At 31.7% G+C, this 17,090-nt stretch overlaps 1 protein-coding gene across 6 annotated transcripts in view; it reads left to right on the top strand.

Annotated features, from left to right (window-relative positions):
• The window catches only part of LOC5569990 (inactivation-no-after-potential D protein), a 298,943-nt gene that overhangs the window by 201,582 nt on the left and 80,271 nt on the right, over positions 1 to 17,090 (top strand). For all 6 annotated transcript variants that reach the window (XM_021844310.1, XM_021844309.1, XM_021844306.1 and 3 more), the window contains 4 exons: positions 9,383 to 9,477; positions 9,529 to 9,598; positions 11,771 to 11,821; positions 13,172 to 13,273. In XM_021844310.1, coding sequence (XP_021700002.1) covers positions 9,383 to 9,477; positions 9,529 to 9,598; positions 11,771 to 11,821; positions 13,172 to 13,273 — 318 coding nt within the window. The remainder of the gene's footprint in view (positions 1 to 9,382; positions 9,478 to 9,528; positions 9,599 to 11,770; positions 11,822 to 13,171; positions 13,274 to 17,090) is intronic.

Here is a 17,090-nt window from a genome sequence, read left to right on the forward strand (position 1 = left end):
CATAAGGTGTTCTGTAGCTTAGTTGGTTAAAGCGCTGGTCTAGCGTACACGGAGTCGTGAGTTCGAGTCTCACTAGAACGCGTATTTTTTCGCAAATTCATGTCTCAATTTGTCAAACAAACACACTGTGTCTTCTGATTGCAAGTTCCCAAAAACTATGTTTCAGACATACTAGCAAAGCTGGTATATGCCAGTAAAGGGCAAACATTCATTAATTATAAACAATTTTGTGAAATTATAATTAAATGTTTATTAAAATCTCAAAAATATAAAATTACTCCAATTTCTTCAAGGAAAAAATGTCCTTTTCTTTTTTTTTTTTTTTTCTATCTTTATTAACGAGATTTTTAGCCCTCGGCTAGTTCATCTCGGGACCAACGGCTTTACTTCCCTTCCGAAGGAAGTCGTCACTAAAATTTTTAGTGGCTATCTCGGGGATGGGATTCGATCCCAGGTCCTCGGCGTGAGAGGCGTGTGTTCTAACCACTGCACCAGGTCCGTCCCCAAAAAATGTCCTTCATTTTGGTGGGATAGTGATTGTTCTTTGGCTTTAAAAAATAAATCCGACGCATTTAAAAAATTTCGTCATTTTGGATCAAGGGAAAATTATTTTTTATACTGTAAAGCTGAAGCTCAATTTATTCGAATTACCAAATTTAATTTATTGGTGAAACTTTATAGAAAATCTTGATAAAGAATCTTCTCTTTCTTCTCTTTGGTCTGTTGTTAGAAATTTAAGAAATTATAATTCTTCTTCTCCAAATATTCAAGAATATTCTGATGATTGGATTAATAAATTTGCCTCTAAAATTTGTCCTGATTTTGTTCCTTGTTCCATAAATTTTAAAAATTGCCAGATATATAATTATTTTCCTGAACTTAGTGCTTCATTTTCATTAGGAGAATTAGATTTAGCATTATCTGTTACAAAAAACACATCTCCGGGAATTGATAATATTAAATTTATTGTTTTGCAAAGTTTACCACATGATGGAAAAATACATTTGTTAGAATTGTACAATTCATTCCTTCTTCAAAATATTCTACCTTCGGAATGGCGTTCTATTAAGTTTGTCAGTATTGTAGGCAAGGATCCTTCATTAGCTGATAGTCGTAGACCAATAAGTTTATTGTCATGTCTTCGTAAGCTTATGGAAAGAATGTTACTTAATCGTTTAGAATTATGGGCTGAAAGTAATAAATTTTTTTCTTCTTCCCAATATGGTTTCAGAAAAGGTTGTAGTACCGTAATCCGGGGTAACATTGATCATTTTTCTGAATGTTTCTTCAATTTTTCGTTTGAAAATGCAAATGTTGCAGGTTTTATAATTTTAAAACAAGTACTGCCACCTATAGCTCGAGACCATATACTGTATTTTGTTTATTGAAAGATTTAAGCATGTTGAAAAAAATGTTTTAGGTGATTTTTTGATTTAGTTGATATGGGGTAACATTGATCACTCATATAAACAACGTTCGGTAATACTGAAAATGACGTTACTTACTTAAATCATGGCCTCTGAAGCCGAATATGAAGGCCAAACGCTTACAAGTAATTTACTTTTTGAGTTATTTTAAAATTAAAAACACTTCGAACCACGGAATACGCCTAAAGGTAGGCAATTTCCTAAGGGAATTTTACATTCCTAACAGTAATTCGAAAATGTTGCCTAATTGAGCATACTTATAAAAGTTTTGACAACGGAATCGTTTTCGGCGATCTCATTTTTAGTAGGAACCACATTTTACTTGCTTATATCGTTTGCAGAACTTTTGTGAGACATGAATCTTCGTTAGTGTCATCCTTAACAATTAAAATCATTATTTCGAAAAGTTGACCTATTTACGCATAAGGTAAATGCAATTTTCACAAAAATATTAACTTTTATTAGCTCATGAATATAAGAAAGAGAAACACCATTTATGATATGGAAATGTTTCATCAATAAATGATAATACGAACTTTTGGTGAGGTGAGTCATTCCGATCAATGTTACCCCGCTGATCAATGATACCCCGAATTACGGTACTCGTGATTGCACTGCTCTTCTAGCTTCACAAATTAATCTTTCGTTTAATAAGAAGCAGGATATGGTTTCAACTTTTCTTGATGTTTCTGGGGCTTATAATTCTGTGTTATTAGATCTACTTTTTGAAAAATTAAAAAAATTCAATATTCCAAATATAATTGCCAATTTTTCAAAATTCAATCTTTCAAAATTATGCATTTTTTTCATAATGGCTCTTCCAAATTGATACGATATAGTTATTTTGGTCTTCCTCAAGGGTCTTGTTTGAGTCCATTTCTATATAATTTATTTACCAGTGACATATCATCTGTTATTCCAAATGGATGCTATTTTTATCAATTTGCCAATGATAAAGTTATTTCTATCAGCGGTAAGAATAGAGAAATTATTCGTCATTTCATGCAATGTGCATTGAACAATATTGAAATTTGGGCAAACAATAATGGTTTTTCTTTTTCTGTTTCTAAAACTAAATTTATTTTATTTTCTCGTAAACGTTCTATTGTTAATATAAATTTATATCTTAATGGTCACGACATTGAACAAGTTGATGATTATAAATATCTAGGAATATGGCTTGATTCAAAATTGTTGTGGAAAAAACATATTCAATATATCCAGATAATTTGTGCAAAAAGAATAAATTTCCTTAGAATCATAACAGGTACTTGGTGGGGGGCTCATCCTACTGATTTAATTACACTTTACAAAACGACCATTAGATCTATTATTGAATATGGATGTTTTACTTTTATAAATGCAAGTCAATCGAATTTTTGAAAGCTAGAAAAGATTCAATTTCGGTGTCTAAGAATTTGTTTAAAATTAATGAATTCAACTCACACTCAATCTATTGAGGTTTTAGCTGGAGTGATTCCACTTAAAACTCGCTTACATGAATTAAATTGTAAATTCATGTTGAATTGTTTTATAAAAAAACACTCATTAATTGATGTTTTGAAATGTTTAAATGATATAAATCCAACTTGCAAAATTTTAGATTCATACAAATATTGTTCTTCTTTGAATATTGTTCCTACAACAATTTCTACATTCAATTATCATAATTTTGATATTAATGTTCACTCGTTCCATCCAATGATCGATTTATCGTTATATGAAGAATTAAAACAAATTCCTAGTAATGAGTATTTTCGCTTCGCTCCTTTATTTTTTCGGCGTAAATTTGTTGGATTAGATTTACATCAATTTTACTTTTCTGATGGATCATTAATCCAAAATGTTGCTGGTTTTGGAGTTTATAATTATTATTCTGCTTATTTTTTCAAATTACAATCTCCTTGCTCAGTTTTTATAGCTGAACTAACTGCCTTGTATTTTATTTGTTCTTTGATTAAAAAATGTTCTCCAAATATTTTTATTATATGTTCAGACAGTTTAAGTTGTTTGAAAGCACTCAATTCCATTAATTTCAATTCTAAAACTCATCACATTAGGTTGTTGCTGAAAAAAGAATTATGCTATTTGAATTCTCAGGGTTATATTATTAAATTTATTTGGGTTCCTGCTCATTCTAATATTTATGGTAATGATCAAGCTGATTCTTTAGCAAAATTAGGGCTAGGGGTTCGTTGTGGTAGTATGTTCAACAGACAAATTTCTTCGTCTGAATATTTTACAGATTTAAAACAATATTCTTTAAATAATTGGCAGCTTTCATGGGATTTTAGTGATAAAGGACGATGGTGTCATTCAATTTTACCTAATGTTAGTCGATTTAGTTGGTTTAAAAATTTTGCTGTCGGATGAAATTTTATTTGTACATTGTCGAGGCTTATATCCAATCATTATATTTGTAATAGTTATTTATATCGTATCAATATCAATTATTCTAATTTGTGTGATTGTGGTGTTGCTTATGAGGATTTTGACCATATTGTTTTTCATTGTACGCGTTTTGCTATACCTAGAATTACTTTCTTTAGAAATTTGAAAATATATCATCGTTTGCTTCCTCAATCTGTTCGTGATATTCTGGGAAGTAAATTCTTACCCTCGTTGAAAATACTTTATAGATTTTTAAATGATGCTTATTACGTATAATTCTGCTTCTTTCTTTTTCGTTTTTTCAGGTTTGATGGAAACATTTTCAACAAATTCATTTAAGGATGGCATCAAGTAGTTTTCAAGTCATGGCCCTTTTTCAAGATGTTTGGCTCTGTAATGGATAAATGCCGCCTGAGCCTATAGATTTATATTTTATTATTATTACCATTTTGTAATGTTATTTTGAAAAGATAAAGAGGTTTTGTGCCTTTTTGAGAAGAATTTCAAAAGGAAATCACTCAAAGGGGCTTTTCCCTCTTTCAAAATTTTTAGTTAAAAATAAATAAATAATAACAGTTTATTCAGCTAAAAAGAGGCTGTTTAAACCGCATTTTAGTTGAATAAGCTGTTATTCAGCTATCATTGTTACTTGGGATTAAAAGCAAAAGGGGTACCCGGTACCTAAGGAAATTCCCTGAAAAATTCCTGTATGATTATTTTGAAAATTTCATGGCTAGTGAAATTCCAGAATAAAGCTTGAGATAAATTTTTAAGGACCTTCCTTAGCCGAATGGTTAGAGTCCGCGGCTACAAAGCAAAGCCATGCTGAAGATGTCTGGGTTCGATTCCCGGTCGGTCCAGGGTCCAGGATGCCTGGGCACAAGAGTATTATCGTGCTTGCCACACGATATACGAATGCGAAATTGGCAACATTGAACAAAGAAAGCTCTCAGTTAATAACTGTGGAAGAGCTCATGAAAGAAGCAGGCTTTGTCCCTGTAAGGACGTTAATGCCAATAAGAAGAACATTCCTGGGATAATGCTTGTAAGAATTTCGTACAACTGTGTAATAACCCTATCCATTCCTTAAAATTCGTTGAAGCATTCTTTTTACTTTAAATGATATTTTATTTCAAAACATTGTAAAGCCTGCTTTTTAGATAAGTGTTATTACGAAAACTTCCACAGCTATTACATATTTGAGAGTTTACTTTGTCGAATGACCATTTTTCCGTGGCAGGTACGAAGATACTCTATGTCCTGGGATGTCGAGAAAATTTTCAACCCGAAAAGATCATCGACCGGTGGTAATGGAACTTACAACCTCCAACTGGGTCTTGCTAAATAGCTGCGCGATTACGGCTACAGCTATCTGGGCCCAAAAATTCGTGGATAATTTCCCTAAGTTTTGACAGGAATATGTGACGAATTCCATGTCAAATTGAACAGTCACAAATCTCCCCCATCTTCGATTTGCAGCGAATTTTGCACATGTTTTCTGTATGGTAGAATAAGTATTTTCCATAGATAAATCGATCATTCTGACTCAAGAATAACAATTTAATAAAAAAAAATCTAGTTCTAGTTGAAATTAACAGTTCTAATTTTAGAGAAAATTCTTCCATAGAGAAGTTGTAGTTGTAGGGCTACAAGAAATAAATGTACACTGAAAATGTATTTTATATACCCCTTCTACCACTAAACTGAATAGCGCTTTCCGCCTTTTTTATAGCGCTGCCTTCCCTGTACGTTAAACCTAAGGTCGGAAGTAGTGCGCCGTATAGATCATCTGATGATATATACAGCGCACTACTTCCGACATTAGGTTTAGCATACTGGGAAAACAGCGCTAGTAAAAAAGCAGAAGGCGCTATTCGGTTTAGTGCTAGAATATATGCTATATTTTATCATGAAACTTGAATTTTAACTACACAAAACCCTATTTTTAATATTTTTTTAAATTTTCACCAAATGGGGAACTTGGTTAAAATCTTAAAAAATAAAATCTTGATGGGAAACATTTGTTTAGGACAATGTTTCATGGTGGAGAAATGTTTAATGCACAAGTTTTTCTAAGAACAACTTTTGATCGATTTTTAGATTTTTTGTGTTTTGACAAAATAAATTTGTTTTGATGATAAAAAAATTAACCTTAAAATTATTCTTAACCATAATGATTATCATTATCTCCCATCTAGTAGTAGAAATTTTCGAAATATTTCAAGTTTAATGCAAAAATATACCAAATGAAAAATAAAAAAAAGGGTCTGTCCATTAATCACGTGGTCATTTTTTAAATTTTCAAACCACCCCCCTCCCTCTCATGGTCATTTGTCCATACAAAAAAAATGTATCGACCATGGTCATTGGCCAGCCCCTTCTTCCTCCAATAAATGCCCACGTGGTTTATGGACGACCCCGCTAAGCCTTTCATTAGTTATTCGCGATTCACATAAAAAATGATTGGTTTTTGAGAGTAGAGGCTCTCTATCTGACTTATTTTTCTTGATTCTTGAAAATATCCTATTTTATTATATAAATAATAAATTTTTGCATTAAACATGAAATAACTCAAAAATGACAACTTATATAGAAGTGATCGTTTATATCATTATGGTTAAGAATGATTTTAAGGTGTTGTATTTGTACAAATTTATTTATTTCTTGAAGCTTGAAAAAGTGATGTCTTATCACGATTATTTTTAGCGACGGAATAAAATCGCCCACCCACGGGGTAAAAGCGACCACCACGATTTTCGTACACATTTTTGCGAAATAATATACCAGTTCCCAGTGATTCTAAAAAATATAATGTTTTGTGAATTCTACATTAATTATCGTGGATATTGAATCACTTTTGGAGTTAATTAATCAAAAAACTTAGATATACAGTCGCCTCTCCACATCTCGATATCGAAGGGACCATCGACATAGGGAGAGATCGCGACAAAGAACAATTTTTTGATGAATACTAGATTGAAAAACATTCCGTTGCCAAGAAAGTAATACACAAATAGACGTCATTTAGCGCTCCTAATTTGTGTTGATCCCAAAACTTTGGTCTAGTAACCTTCGATATTGGTCACATCGACATACGGAGAGAAAATTGAGAACGAAAAATAAACAGAAACACATCGAGATATGGAGATATCGAGATAAGGAGGATATCGAGTATGGAGAGTGAAATTGTATGCAGACTGAAGGGACTTATGGAATCATCGACATAGGGAGAGATATCGAGATGTAGAACATCGAGATGTGGAGAGTCGACTGTATACTTGTCATCACTTTGAAACACCCATATTTAGGAAAAAAATGCGGATTTGGCTAGCATTTTTAACAAAATTGAATTTATTTTACTTGAATAGTAATGTACAAAAGAGTTACAACTTTTAAGTTAGTTAAGACATTTGTTGGTATAAATTAGGGGTGGCGGTCTTACCCCATCAACAGTGGTCGGTTTTACCCCGCTTGCACAATTTACACAACTAGGGCCTTATTTTATAGCTAAATATTTACAATTAATATTTCACTTCACTGAAGCATAGCATGGACGACCAATGTGTTGTATTTACAAAAATATCCCTTCCAAAATCCTTAAGTAAGCATATGTTAAATCTAGGCCAAATTCAATATTGACGAGCAGAAACTTTGTTTTTGATATTTGGTATGAAAAATTTAATGTAAATATCACCCTAAATGGTTTGGAATGTCAAAAATCTTGTGTTTATGGAAAGCGCTAGGTGAACTTTCAAGAAAACCGCCATTTTCATACCAAACTGAAGGTGGTCTGTCTAACCCCGTCTTCCCCTACAACATTACAACGACGCGCGTGGTGCGTGGCAAGAGGTTGTCCATAAATCACGTGATTCATACATAAACATTATAATATTTGTGTAGACTGTATTCATTGGCCTCACCCCTCTTCTCGCTAAATGGTCCCTTAACTATCTACAATCTTCCCTCACCTACCTAAATGACTCTCTTGCCCATTTGCCCATCTTTATGTACATCGATTACAATATGGGTCACCTAGTCAGGATTAGTAATCACTCTATCCCACATGTAATTCAAGTGTAAAAGACCCATAAAACCATCATAATGCATTCAAAGTACAACGTCATACACGAGAAATGCACAAATAGAATTCTCGTTGCTCGCGCACGCGCATCCCCCATCTGCTCTTTTTTCTTTTTACTTGAATAGTAATGTACATCGTAGTTACAACCTTTAACATGTTTTAGATATTTTATTTGGTATAAATTATGGAAGACGGTCTTAGGATTGTGGTCAAGATACGCGTATCTGTCAAAGGATACGCACTCTCGTATAATTATATGGTGTACAGTAATGTCCCGATTTTGTTCAGCCCCATGCTGCATTTAGGGTTGACAAAATTGGGAAAGAGCTAAAATCGGGATAAATTTTTTCGACTGGTTTCAAGTTTTATTTTAACTTAAGGACTTAGTTTTATGATTTTTTTAAATATAAATATTGTTTTTTTACTTCCATTTCCCATGTACCGTAATCCAAGGTAACATTGATAAGTTTCTTGGGTAATTATTAAGAATTTCAAATCTAAAAAATCTGATCTTTAGATGGTTGTATAGAGGTGGCCAAGATCATTATTGATTTTATGCACCCAATGTTGCCAGTACACTAAGGTTTTTTTTTACACGGTCCCCCGTGCCGTGCAAAAAAAATCCGTGCAAAAAAAAACCGTGCTAATTCTGGAATTTGTGTAAAAATAAACCGTGTTAATTTTGGAATCTGTGGAAAAAGTACCGTGTTAATTCTGAAATCCGTGTGAATGAGAAAAAAAAAGCCGTGTTAATTCCGAATTCCGTAAAAAAGTATATATAATAAGTAAAAAAAACCGTGTTCATTCCGAATTCCGTGCAAAAAAAGTACCGTGTAAATTCCGAAAGGCGTGTAAAAAAAGCCGTGTAAAAATAAAGCGTGCAAAAAAAAACCGTGTAAAAAAAGACTTTAGTGTATAGACGTATTTAGTCTGATTATAATAAATAAAAAATTTAGGCTAATAAAATCGGGAACAAGGATGCTAAAATCGGGGGTTGATAAAAACGGGTCAAAAAGGGTGCTAAAATCGGGGGTAGATAAAATCGGGGGTAGACAAAATCGGGTCATTACTGTAGTACTAAATTCGTTTTTTTAAATTTATTTATTGTCAATTGAATATGCATAGAATCGGCTCCGTTGTGTTGTTCATGACTAAGCCTAATAAAAAAAAACAAACTAGAAAAAAATACGTTTGAGATGCTCAGAAAATAAAATACATTATCAAGTCACAATCAATACTTATCCTTAACATTTAAGCTTTCAATCTTCGCAAATCACAAATCGAATATTGAAAAAAATGAAGCAAATTCATTAATGCTACCCTGCATATGGTACATTGTATATAGAATATTGTTAAATAACCATTGCACGTCCTTGAGGCGTTCAATAAGCACATTGCGAAATTATTAGGACTTTGTTAGTACTTCATTATAACAACAAAGTAGTTTAATATTGTATTTTCAACATATTGATTTGTTTCACAGGTTAATGGATTAGTTTTACATGGACGATCCCATCTTAATGTACCAACAATAATTAAAGGCCTGGAAGGCACTTCACTTAAGTTTATCGTTTTGAGGTAAGTTGGTCAATTAAATGTATTCATGCAATCAATTCTGGAGTTTTTCAGGCGAAAAAATGCAATGGAAGAATTAGCAGTGAAGCCAGTTACACAGTTTCCAGTGTGTATTGATGAAGAGGTAATAACAAGAAAAATATGTAAACCAAAGTCCACAAATTCATAAAAAGATATTTGTAAATATTAAGCAAAATTTTACACCGGGGCAATTGTCAAAAAGTTCAACCATATAATTTTATATACTTAATATCACCGAGCAACAAATAACATGTGATCCAAATGTTGACTTCAATTTCTGAAACTACCCATCAAAACTAGCAAAACCCCAGTTTAGACATTTTAATGTGTAGCATTAAATTAAACAATGAACCATTTTACTATTAATTTTGCTCGTGATCCTGTTTCAATTTTACTTTCAAGTTCCAAAAAGTTCGAGAAAAAATGCTTAAAAGGTTAAAGTATGCTCAAGTGGAGTACATAAAGTACATTACGAAACTTTTAGAATCTTTAAAGTTCCCATCAAGTTCCGTGGACCATCTTAAACAGCTTTCAAGCTTAATAAGAGTTCCATTCGAGGAGAAGTTCCTAACAAGTTCGCTCTGTCTTTTAGTAGCTTTAATGTTCACAAGCAGTTCCGGAAGATCATCTTAAGCAACTTCAATGCGAAGGTGGAAATTTATTAGTTATCTGAATTTTTTTTTTGAACAGTTTGTAAACTAACAAAGACTAAAAAGTTTGTTAACTAAAAAATATTTGAGCAGATCTTGCTGAAACCAGGCCGCCATCGGCACATATCGTTAGAATTCTAATTTTATATCAATGATCGCTAGTATTTGCTAAAACTTAAGGGTGGTCTTTTTGTATTTATTTATTTATTTATTTATTTATGTATTTATTTATTTATTTATTTATTTATTTATTTATTTATTTATTTATTTATTTATTTATTTATTTATTTATTTATTTATTTATTTATTTATTTATTTATTTATTTATTTACTTATTTACTTATTTACTTATTTATTTATTTATTTATTTATTTATTTATTTATTTATTTATTTATTTATTTATTTATTTATTTATTTATTTATTTATTTATTTATTTATTTATTTATTTATTTATTTATTTATTTATTTATTTATTTATTTATTTATTTATTTATTTATTTATTTATTTATTTATTTATTTATTTATTTATTTATTTATTTATTTATTTATTTATTTATTTATTTATTTATTTATTTATTTATTTATTTATTTATTTATTTATTTATTTATTTATTTATTTATTTATTTATTTATTTATTTATTTATTTATTTATTTATTTATTTATTTATTTATTTATTTATTTATTTATTTATTTATTTATTTATTTATTTATTTATTTATTTATTTATTTATTTATTTATTTATTTATTTATTTATTTATTTATTTATTTATTTATTTATTTATTTATTTATTTATTTATTTATTTATTTATTTATTTATTTATTTATTTATTTATTTATTTATTTATTTATTTATTTATTTATTTATTTATTTATTTATTTATTTATTTATTTATTTATTTATTTATTTATTTATTTATTTATTTATTTATTTATTTATTTATTTATTTATTTATTTATTTATTTATTTATTTATTTATTTATTTATTTATTTATTTATTTATTTATTTATTTATTTATTTATTTATTTATTTATTTATTTATTTATTTATTTATTTATTTATTTATTTATTTATTTATTTATTTATTTATTTATTTATTTATTTATTTATTTATTTATTTATTTATTTATTTATTTATTTATTTATTTATTTATTTATTTATTTATTTATTTATTTATTTATTTATTTATTTATTTATTTATTTATTTATTTATTTATTTATTTATTTATTTATTTATTTATTTGTTTATTTATTTATTTATTTATTTATTTATTTATTTATTTATTTATTTATTTATTTATTTATTTATTTATTTATTTATTTATTTATTTATTTATTTATTTATTTATTTATTTATTTATCCCATATGGGAACAGCTTGGCGTGTTTTTCGAATAACATTTCCAAGACAGCCAAAATCACCGAATGACTGATATGATATAAAACAGAAATATTTTCTTCCGACGCCGAACTTCGGCGAACTTCTATTGGAGATATTTCGTTTCTTAGATGAACTTCGATCACCACATTTCTAGAATTGAATAGATTATCAGTTTATTTATAAGAAAAATCATCATTTATCCATTCTCATTAACTAATGTATATATTTCCGTTCACAGGATGAGATATTTTCAACATATAAGAATGTACGGATAGTTTCCATAAAAAAAGTAAGTCTCATTTCAAGTAGTAGTAAAGGATGTGGGTTATTTAGAGAAATGTTTAAAAACCTGAAATTTGCGTGCTCTTCTGGATCGGGACATTAAATTAAATTTTAATCTCAAATAATAAACTATGAATTTCAGTTGCACAACTTCTGGCTCCTCTAGCTGCATTCGTTTAAAAAATACCCGACTAGAGGCTTGTAACAAAAATATAATAAAATTTTATCAGAATATGATATGCATATCATATGAGAATACGATTTTGTTAGGCTCCGTTATCCATAGAACATAATAAAACAGAAATATAACATAATGTGTTTTATTTCCCTATAAGATATTTTTTTTGTTTATTTTTAACAACTTTATAACAAAATAAATAGATAGTTATACATTTCAATAATATACAATATTATCGTATATCGAACAGTATTATAATTTTGATACTTTGTATTGAATATTATAACTTGGTTTGATATGTTTTTGATAGAATTAAAACACATTTTGTTATGTTTATGTTACTATTCATACACTTTTTGTTATAATTTTAGTTATTTTAACAACATCCTGCATTAAATGTTTGTAACAACCTAGGGGTCGTCCATTAATTACGTAAGGGGTTATGGGGGGAGGGAATTATTTTTGATTTTCATACAAAAAATCTTACCATGGGGGGAGGGGGGTCTAAAAACCGCCAAAATTGTCTTACGTAATTAATGGATCGCCCCCTACGTTCGAAAAAAACTTATAACATAATAACATATGCTGATATAATTTTGTTATGTACCCTTAGTCGGGTACTTTTTAAAGGTTTGTCAAAATCAAATTTGTCAGGAACATAATTTGCATAAAACACAACTTTCTTCTTCGTTCTGGCGTTACGTCCCAACTGGGACAAAGCCTGCTTCTCAGATTAGTGTTCTTATGAGCACTTCCTCAGTTATTAACTGAGAGCGTTCTTTGCCGATTGACCATTTTTGCATGCGTATATCGTGTGGCAGGTACGATAATACTCTATGCCCTGGGAATCGAGAAAATTTCCTTTACGAAAAGATCCTCGACCAGTGGGATTCGAACCCACAACCGTCAGCATGGTCATGCTGAATAGCTGCGCGTTTACCGCTACGGCTATCTGGGCCCCGACACTACACAAACTTTGGTTAACCAATAATTCTACGCTCCAATTCAGCGTGATATAATTTGTGTACGACTCCTAATTTAAAACTTCTTGAAAAACGGTCATCTGGAAGAGATTGGCAAAAATATTCCGATTGTAAGCAACCAAGATTATGCTTAATTATCAACTTATCGCTTGGAAACATGTTTGAGCTATATTTTAATTTCCATACATGCTTTTAGGCTGCCTCGGGATTAGGAATAATGATAATCGAAGGAAAACATGCAGAAGTTGGTCAAGGAATATTTATATCAGACATTCAGGAAGGATCAATGGCGGATAAGGTAAGATACAATTCAAATTAGTAAACAGATTTTATCATTCGTTTAATGTATATAAGCATATGACACGAACAAAATAAACTCGCATCTGTAAAGCATCGGCTTTCTCAAAAGAATAGTCCTTGCATATGGTTCAAAATATTATTCACGCAGTTGAAAACCGAAATTTTTGACACGCAAAAATCGGATTTTCTCCAAATCCAGGTCCAGCGTACTATGCCCGACATTAGGTTCGACGTATAAGACGATTTAGAGATAAAAATGTGTATTCGCGTATCGATATCAACTGGAGACACGATATCGAGTTGTAGAAATGAACCATGATCCCGAATCGGATCATTGTGTTTTTTTTTACCACTGGGCTGCAAAGTGCTGCTTCAAAGTTATGACAAAAGGTCAAAAGACCAAGACACCAGTGAGTCCAATGAATTTTTAGAGGGGTATGCGCAAATGTTCAGTTTACTGGCGTTGGCGTGCAATTCAGAGTTCATACTGATGAGTGGTGGAATAAAACCCAATTTCCTATAGTTTATGCTAAATTCTATGTAATTATTTTTCCACGTGATATTTGGGTGGGTATTTTGAATGTTCTGTGAAAGATTAGTCTGCCTGGCTTTTTAATCGCATTTTCAGAGCACAAGAGGCCATTCCGAAGAATGGTTGAGGCTGGATAAATTGCATGGAAGAACCTTGTTTTGCTAACTAATCAGCTTTTTCGTTTCCTTCTATTCCGCGATGGCCAGGAATCCAATATAGATTAACCTTATTACGATAGGACAACTGCTGCAGTAGCCTGGCACACCCCCAAACAAGTCTTGATGTGTATGTTCTAGACCTCAAAGTGTTCAAGGCTGCTTTGCTATCCTAACAAATACATATATTAGCATTCCTGTAGTGCTATTCAAAACAAATGTCAGCGCATTCAATTATGACAAATTTCGGCCTGGAAAAATGTTGGCCAACGTCCCAGTGCATAAGATACATTTACTCCTGGGCCAAACACTCCTTTCCCTACCATGTTATCTTGATTTGAACCATCAGTGAAAAAAAAAATAATCCAGATCGAAAAGTTGGTCCTCCTGTGTCCCAATCCTGGCAAGTTACAACAGCAACCCAAAAACGGTGATAAAAAAAGTTACGCTTCAACATAAAATCTTCGTTCACTAAGTACACTAAGTTAATGCTTCAGTATAGTCATATGTCCTTTCAGTTCACTATCAGCGCTATCTAAGGACCTTCTGACTCTGATAGCACTCTTAACTGCATCCATTTATATATAGTCATGAAGTGGAAGAAGATTTAACCTTGCGTCCAACGCATTTGAAGGGGCGTTTCGTATTGCCCAAATAATTGAAATAGTAGCAAGCCTTTGTAGATTGTTTAACTTAGCTTGAGTAGCGACATGTTTGGTTTTTTTTCCCACCAAAAAATAGATGCGTATGAAATAATGGGTTTAACAATGGTCGAATAGATCCAACACATCATCTTCGGTATCAGACCCCATTTTTACCAAAGGTTCTTTTGCAGCCCCAGAAAGCATTTCTAGCTTTTTCAATCTGTTGTTCTATATGCTTATTCCAAACAAGCTTACAATCCAATATGACACCTACAAATTTGGCACTTAGAGATAAAAATAGTTTAGCAGTTTCAAGCTCCTCAACGTACGACCGTGGGTAAGAATTTGAAATGTACTTAGGCACTAATTAGAATTTCTTTAAAGTGTGGTTAAACGTCGCAATTAATAGGCCTATTCACAAGACGTTTCAAATCAGCTGATCGGAAATCTCTTTGACAGTTCTTCTATGGAGATGACAGTCCCGTGTTAGCACCGGTCTTCCACCGATGTAAACAAATGCATAGACGGACCTGTCACATGAAAAGGCCTTCCGTGGATTTCGGATGATACACATCTGCATCGGTTTGAAGTTAGAACACAAGTGTCGTTTATTTTCTCCATTAGTTCTGTCGTCACATATAGAAGAGTGCATGGTGACGTCACGAAAAATTCTCCTTCTCTGTCTCTCTTTCATAACGCTCAATTAACTGTCCTGCTCTTTGACACTCACTGCTGGAATTGTTTAGGTTTTTTTATATGGAGTTTCGAGGTTAGGTCAGGCGTGCAACGATCTATTGATGGAATGTAGATTAGGTGAGAATCGAAAAACACTCTTTTCCCACGTATGTCTTTCTACTTAGCATTCTTAGCGCAACTAGAATTGAGCGTGTAGACTGTGAAACTGGAGATATTTTCCGTTGAAGACTTATGATCGTGCGAAAGCTTCAAAACGTAGAATTCTATGGAAATGATGAATTAATGATTTAATGTAAACCGGTTGGGCGTTGCTACGCGCAAGCGATTTGATTTAATAATTTTATGATGTTGTTAAGATTAAATAATTATACTACAAAAGGCTATTTAGTCAATCATTTAATCAAAATATTTAAGTATGAATTTATTTCCCTAATGCATGTTAAAAGACCATTATTTGTCATATGCTCTACATAAACTTAATGAATGAAATCTAATTACTATATACTCATCATTCAATCATCAGTAATCATAAAAAAACAGTTTTTTCGTTCAAATTTAAAGAAATCCTCATGAACATCTTTCATTGCATTATAGATAAGACGTGCAATGCAATGATAGATTTCCATGAATATTGCTTCAACTTCGACTTTGGTTTTGAAAATTTGAAAATGACGATTGTTATTTTCCTCGTAATTCGATTGTATTAGCATATATACTTTAATATGTGTAGAACAAATGATACTAGCGATCAGCTGAATATAGTCTGCCGCCGTGATCAGACGAAAATCTCGATCCGATCCGATTCACTCCACACGGTTGATCTGTGAGGCCAATGTACTTCATTGCAGTCTTCTTCTTCTTCTTGCCATTACGTCCTCACTGAGACAGAGCCTGCTTCTCAGCTTAGTGTTCATATAAGCACTTTCACAGTTCACAGAAAGCTCTCAGTTTCTTTGCCAAAGATGCCACTTGCGCATTCGTTTATCCTGTGGCATATACGATGATACTCTATGCCCAGGGAAATCAAGGAAATTTCCATTACGAAAAGATCCTGGACCGACCGGGAATCGAACCCAGACACCTTCAGCATAGCTTTGCTTTGTAGCCGCAGACTCTAACCACGCGGCTAAGGAAGGCCCCAGTGCAGTCTTCTAAGTGCCAAATTAGAAAAAATACATGTTTGTCTGTTTACATTTATGCGCTGCTCAATCCTCTGTCGATTCACACCGACAGACTTTTTAAAAGCTTTTTAGAGACGTTTTTACAACGCTTCGAACATCTCTTGTCAGTGTGACTATTGTCGGCAGCCTCATTCTCTTCGGTAGCTTTCCTATAAAAATTGCAGGAAAATCTCTTCGGCAGCTCTAAATCAGACGTTTTTTGAGGCATGTTCATTTAAATAGATGACATATTTGGCGAAATTGTTTGTTCAGTCTCGGAAATCTCGTCAACGGGAAGCTGACAGAACAAAAAATCATCTGAATGATTTCATTGGTGCGTTTTGATAGAAAAATACTATTTGCTTGTCGTTTGTTATTTGGTTGCCGATAGTAGTCGAATGGTGCCGAACCCGTAAATTACCTTAGGTTCTGTGAGGCGATAAGCTGTCAAAGAAGCCTGTATACGACCGGCAACTAGTGCAATTCACTGATAAAATGCAAAGACCAGACCTGATACGATTGGGTATAGAACAACTTGGTCACCTCGGTTTGCCTGCACTTAATGCATTTTTATTTTTGCGTAAAATACATGGGTGAATATTGATGGCCATGGCTTTGAGGGAACTCT

The sequence above is a fragment of the Aedes aegypti genome, chromosome 2 (genome assembly GCF_002204515.2).
Source record: "Aedes aegypti strain LVP_AGWG chromosome 2, AaegL5.0 Primary Assembly, whole genome shotgun sequence".
Taxonomy (NCBI): domain Eukaryota; kingdom Metazoa; phylum Arthropoda; class Insecta; order Diptera; family Culicidae; genus Aedes; species Aedes aegypti.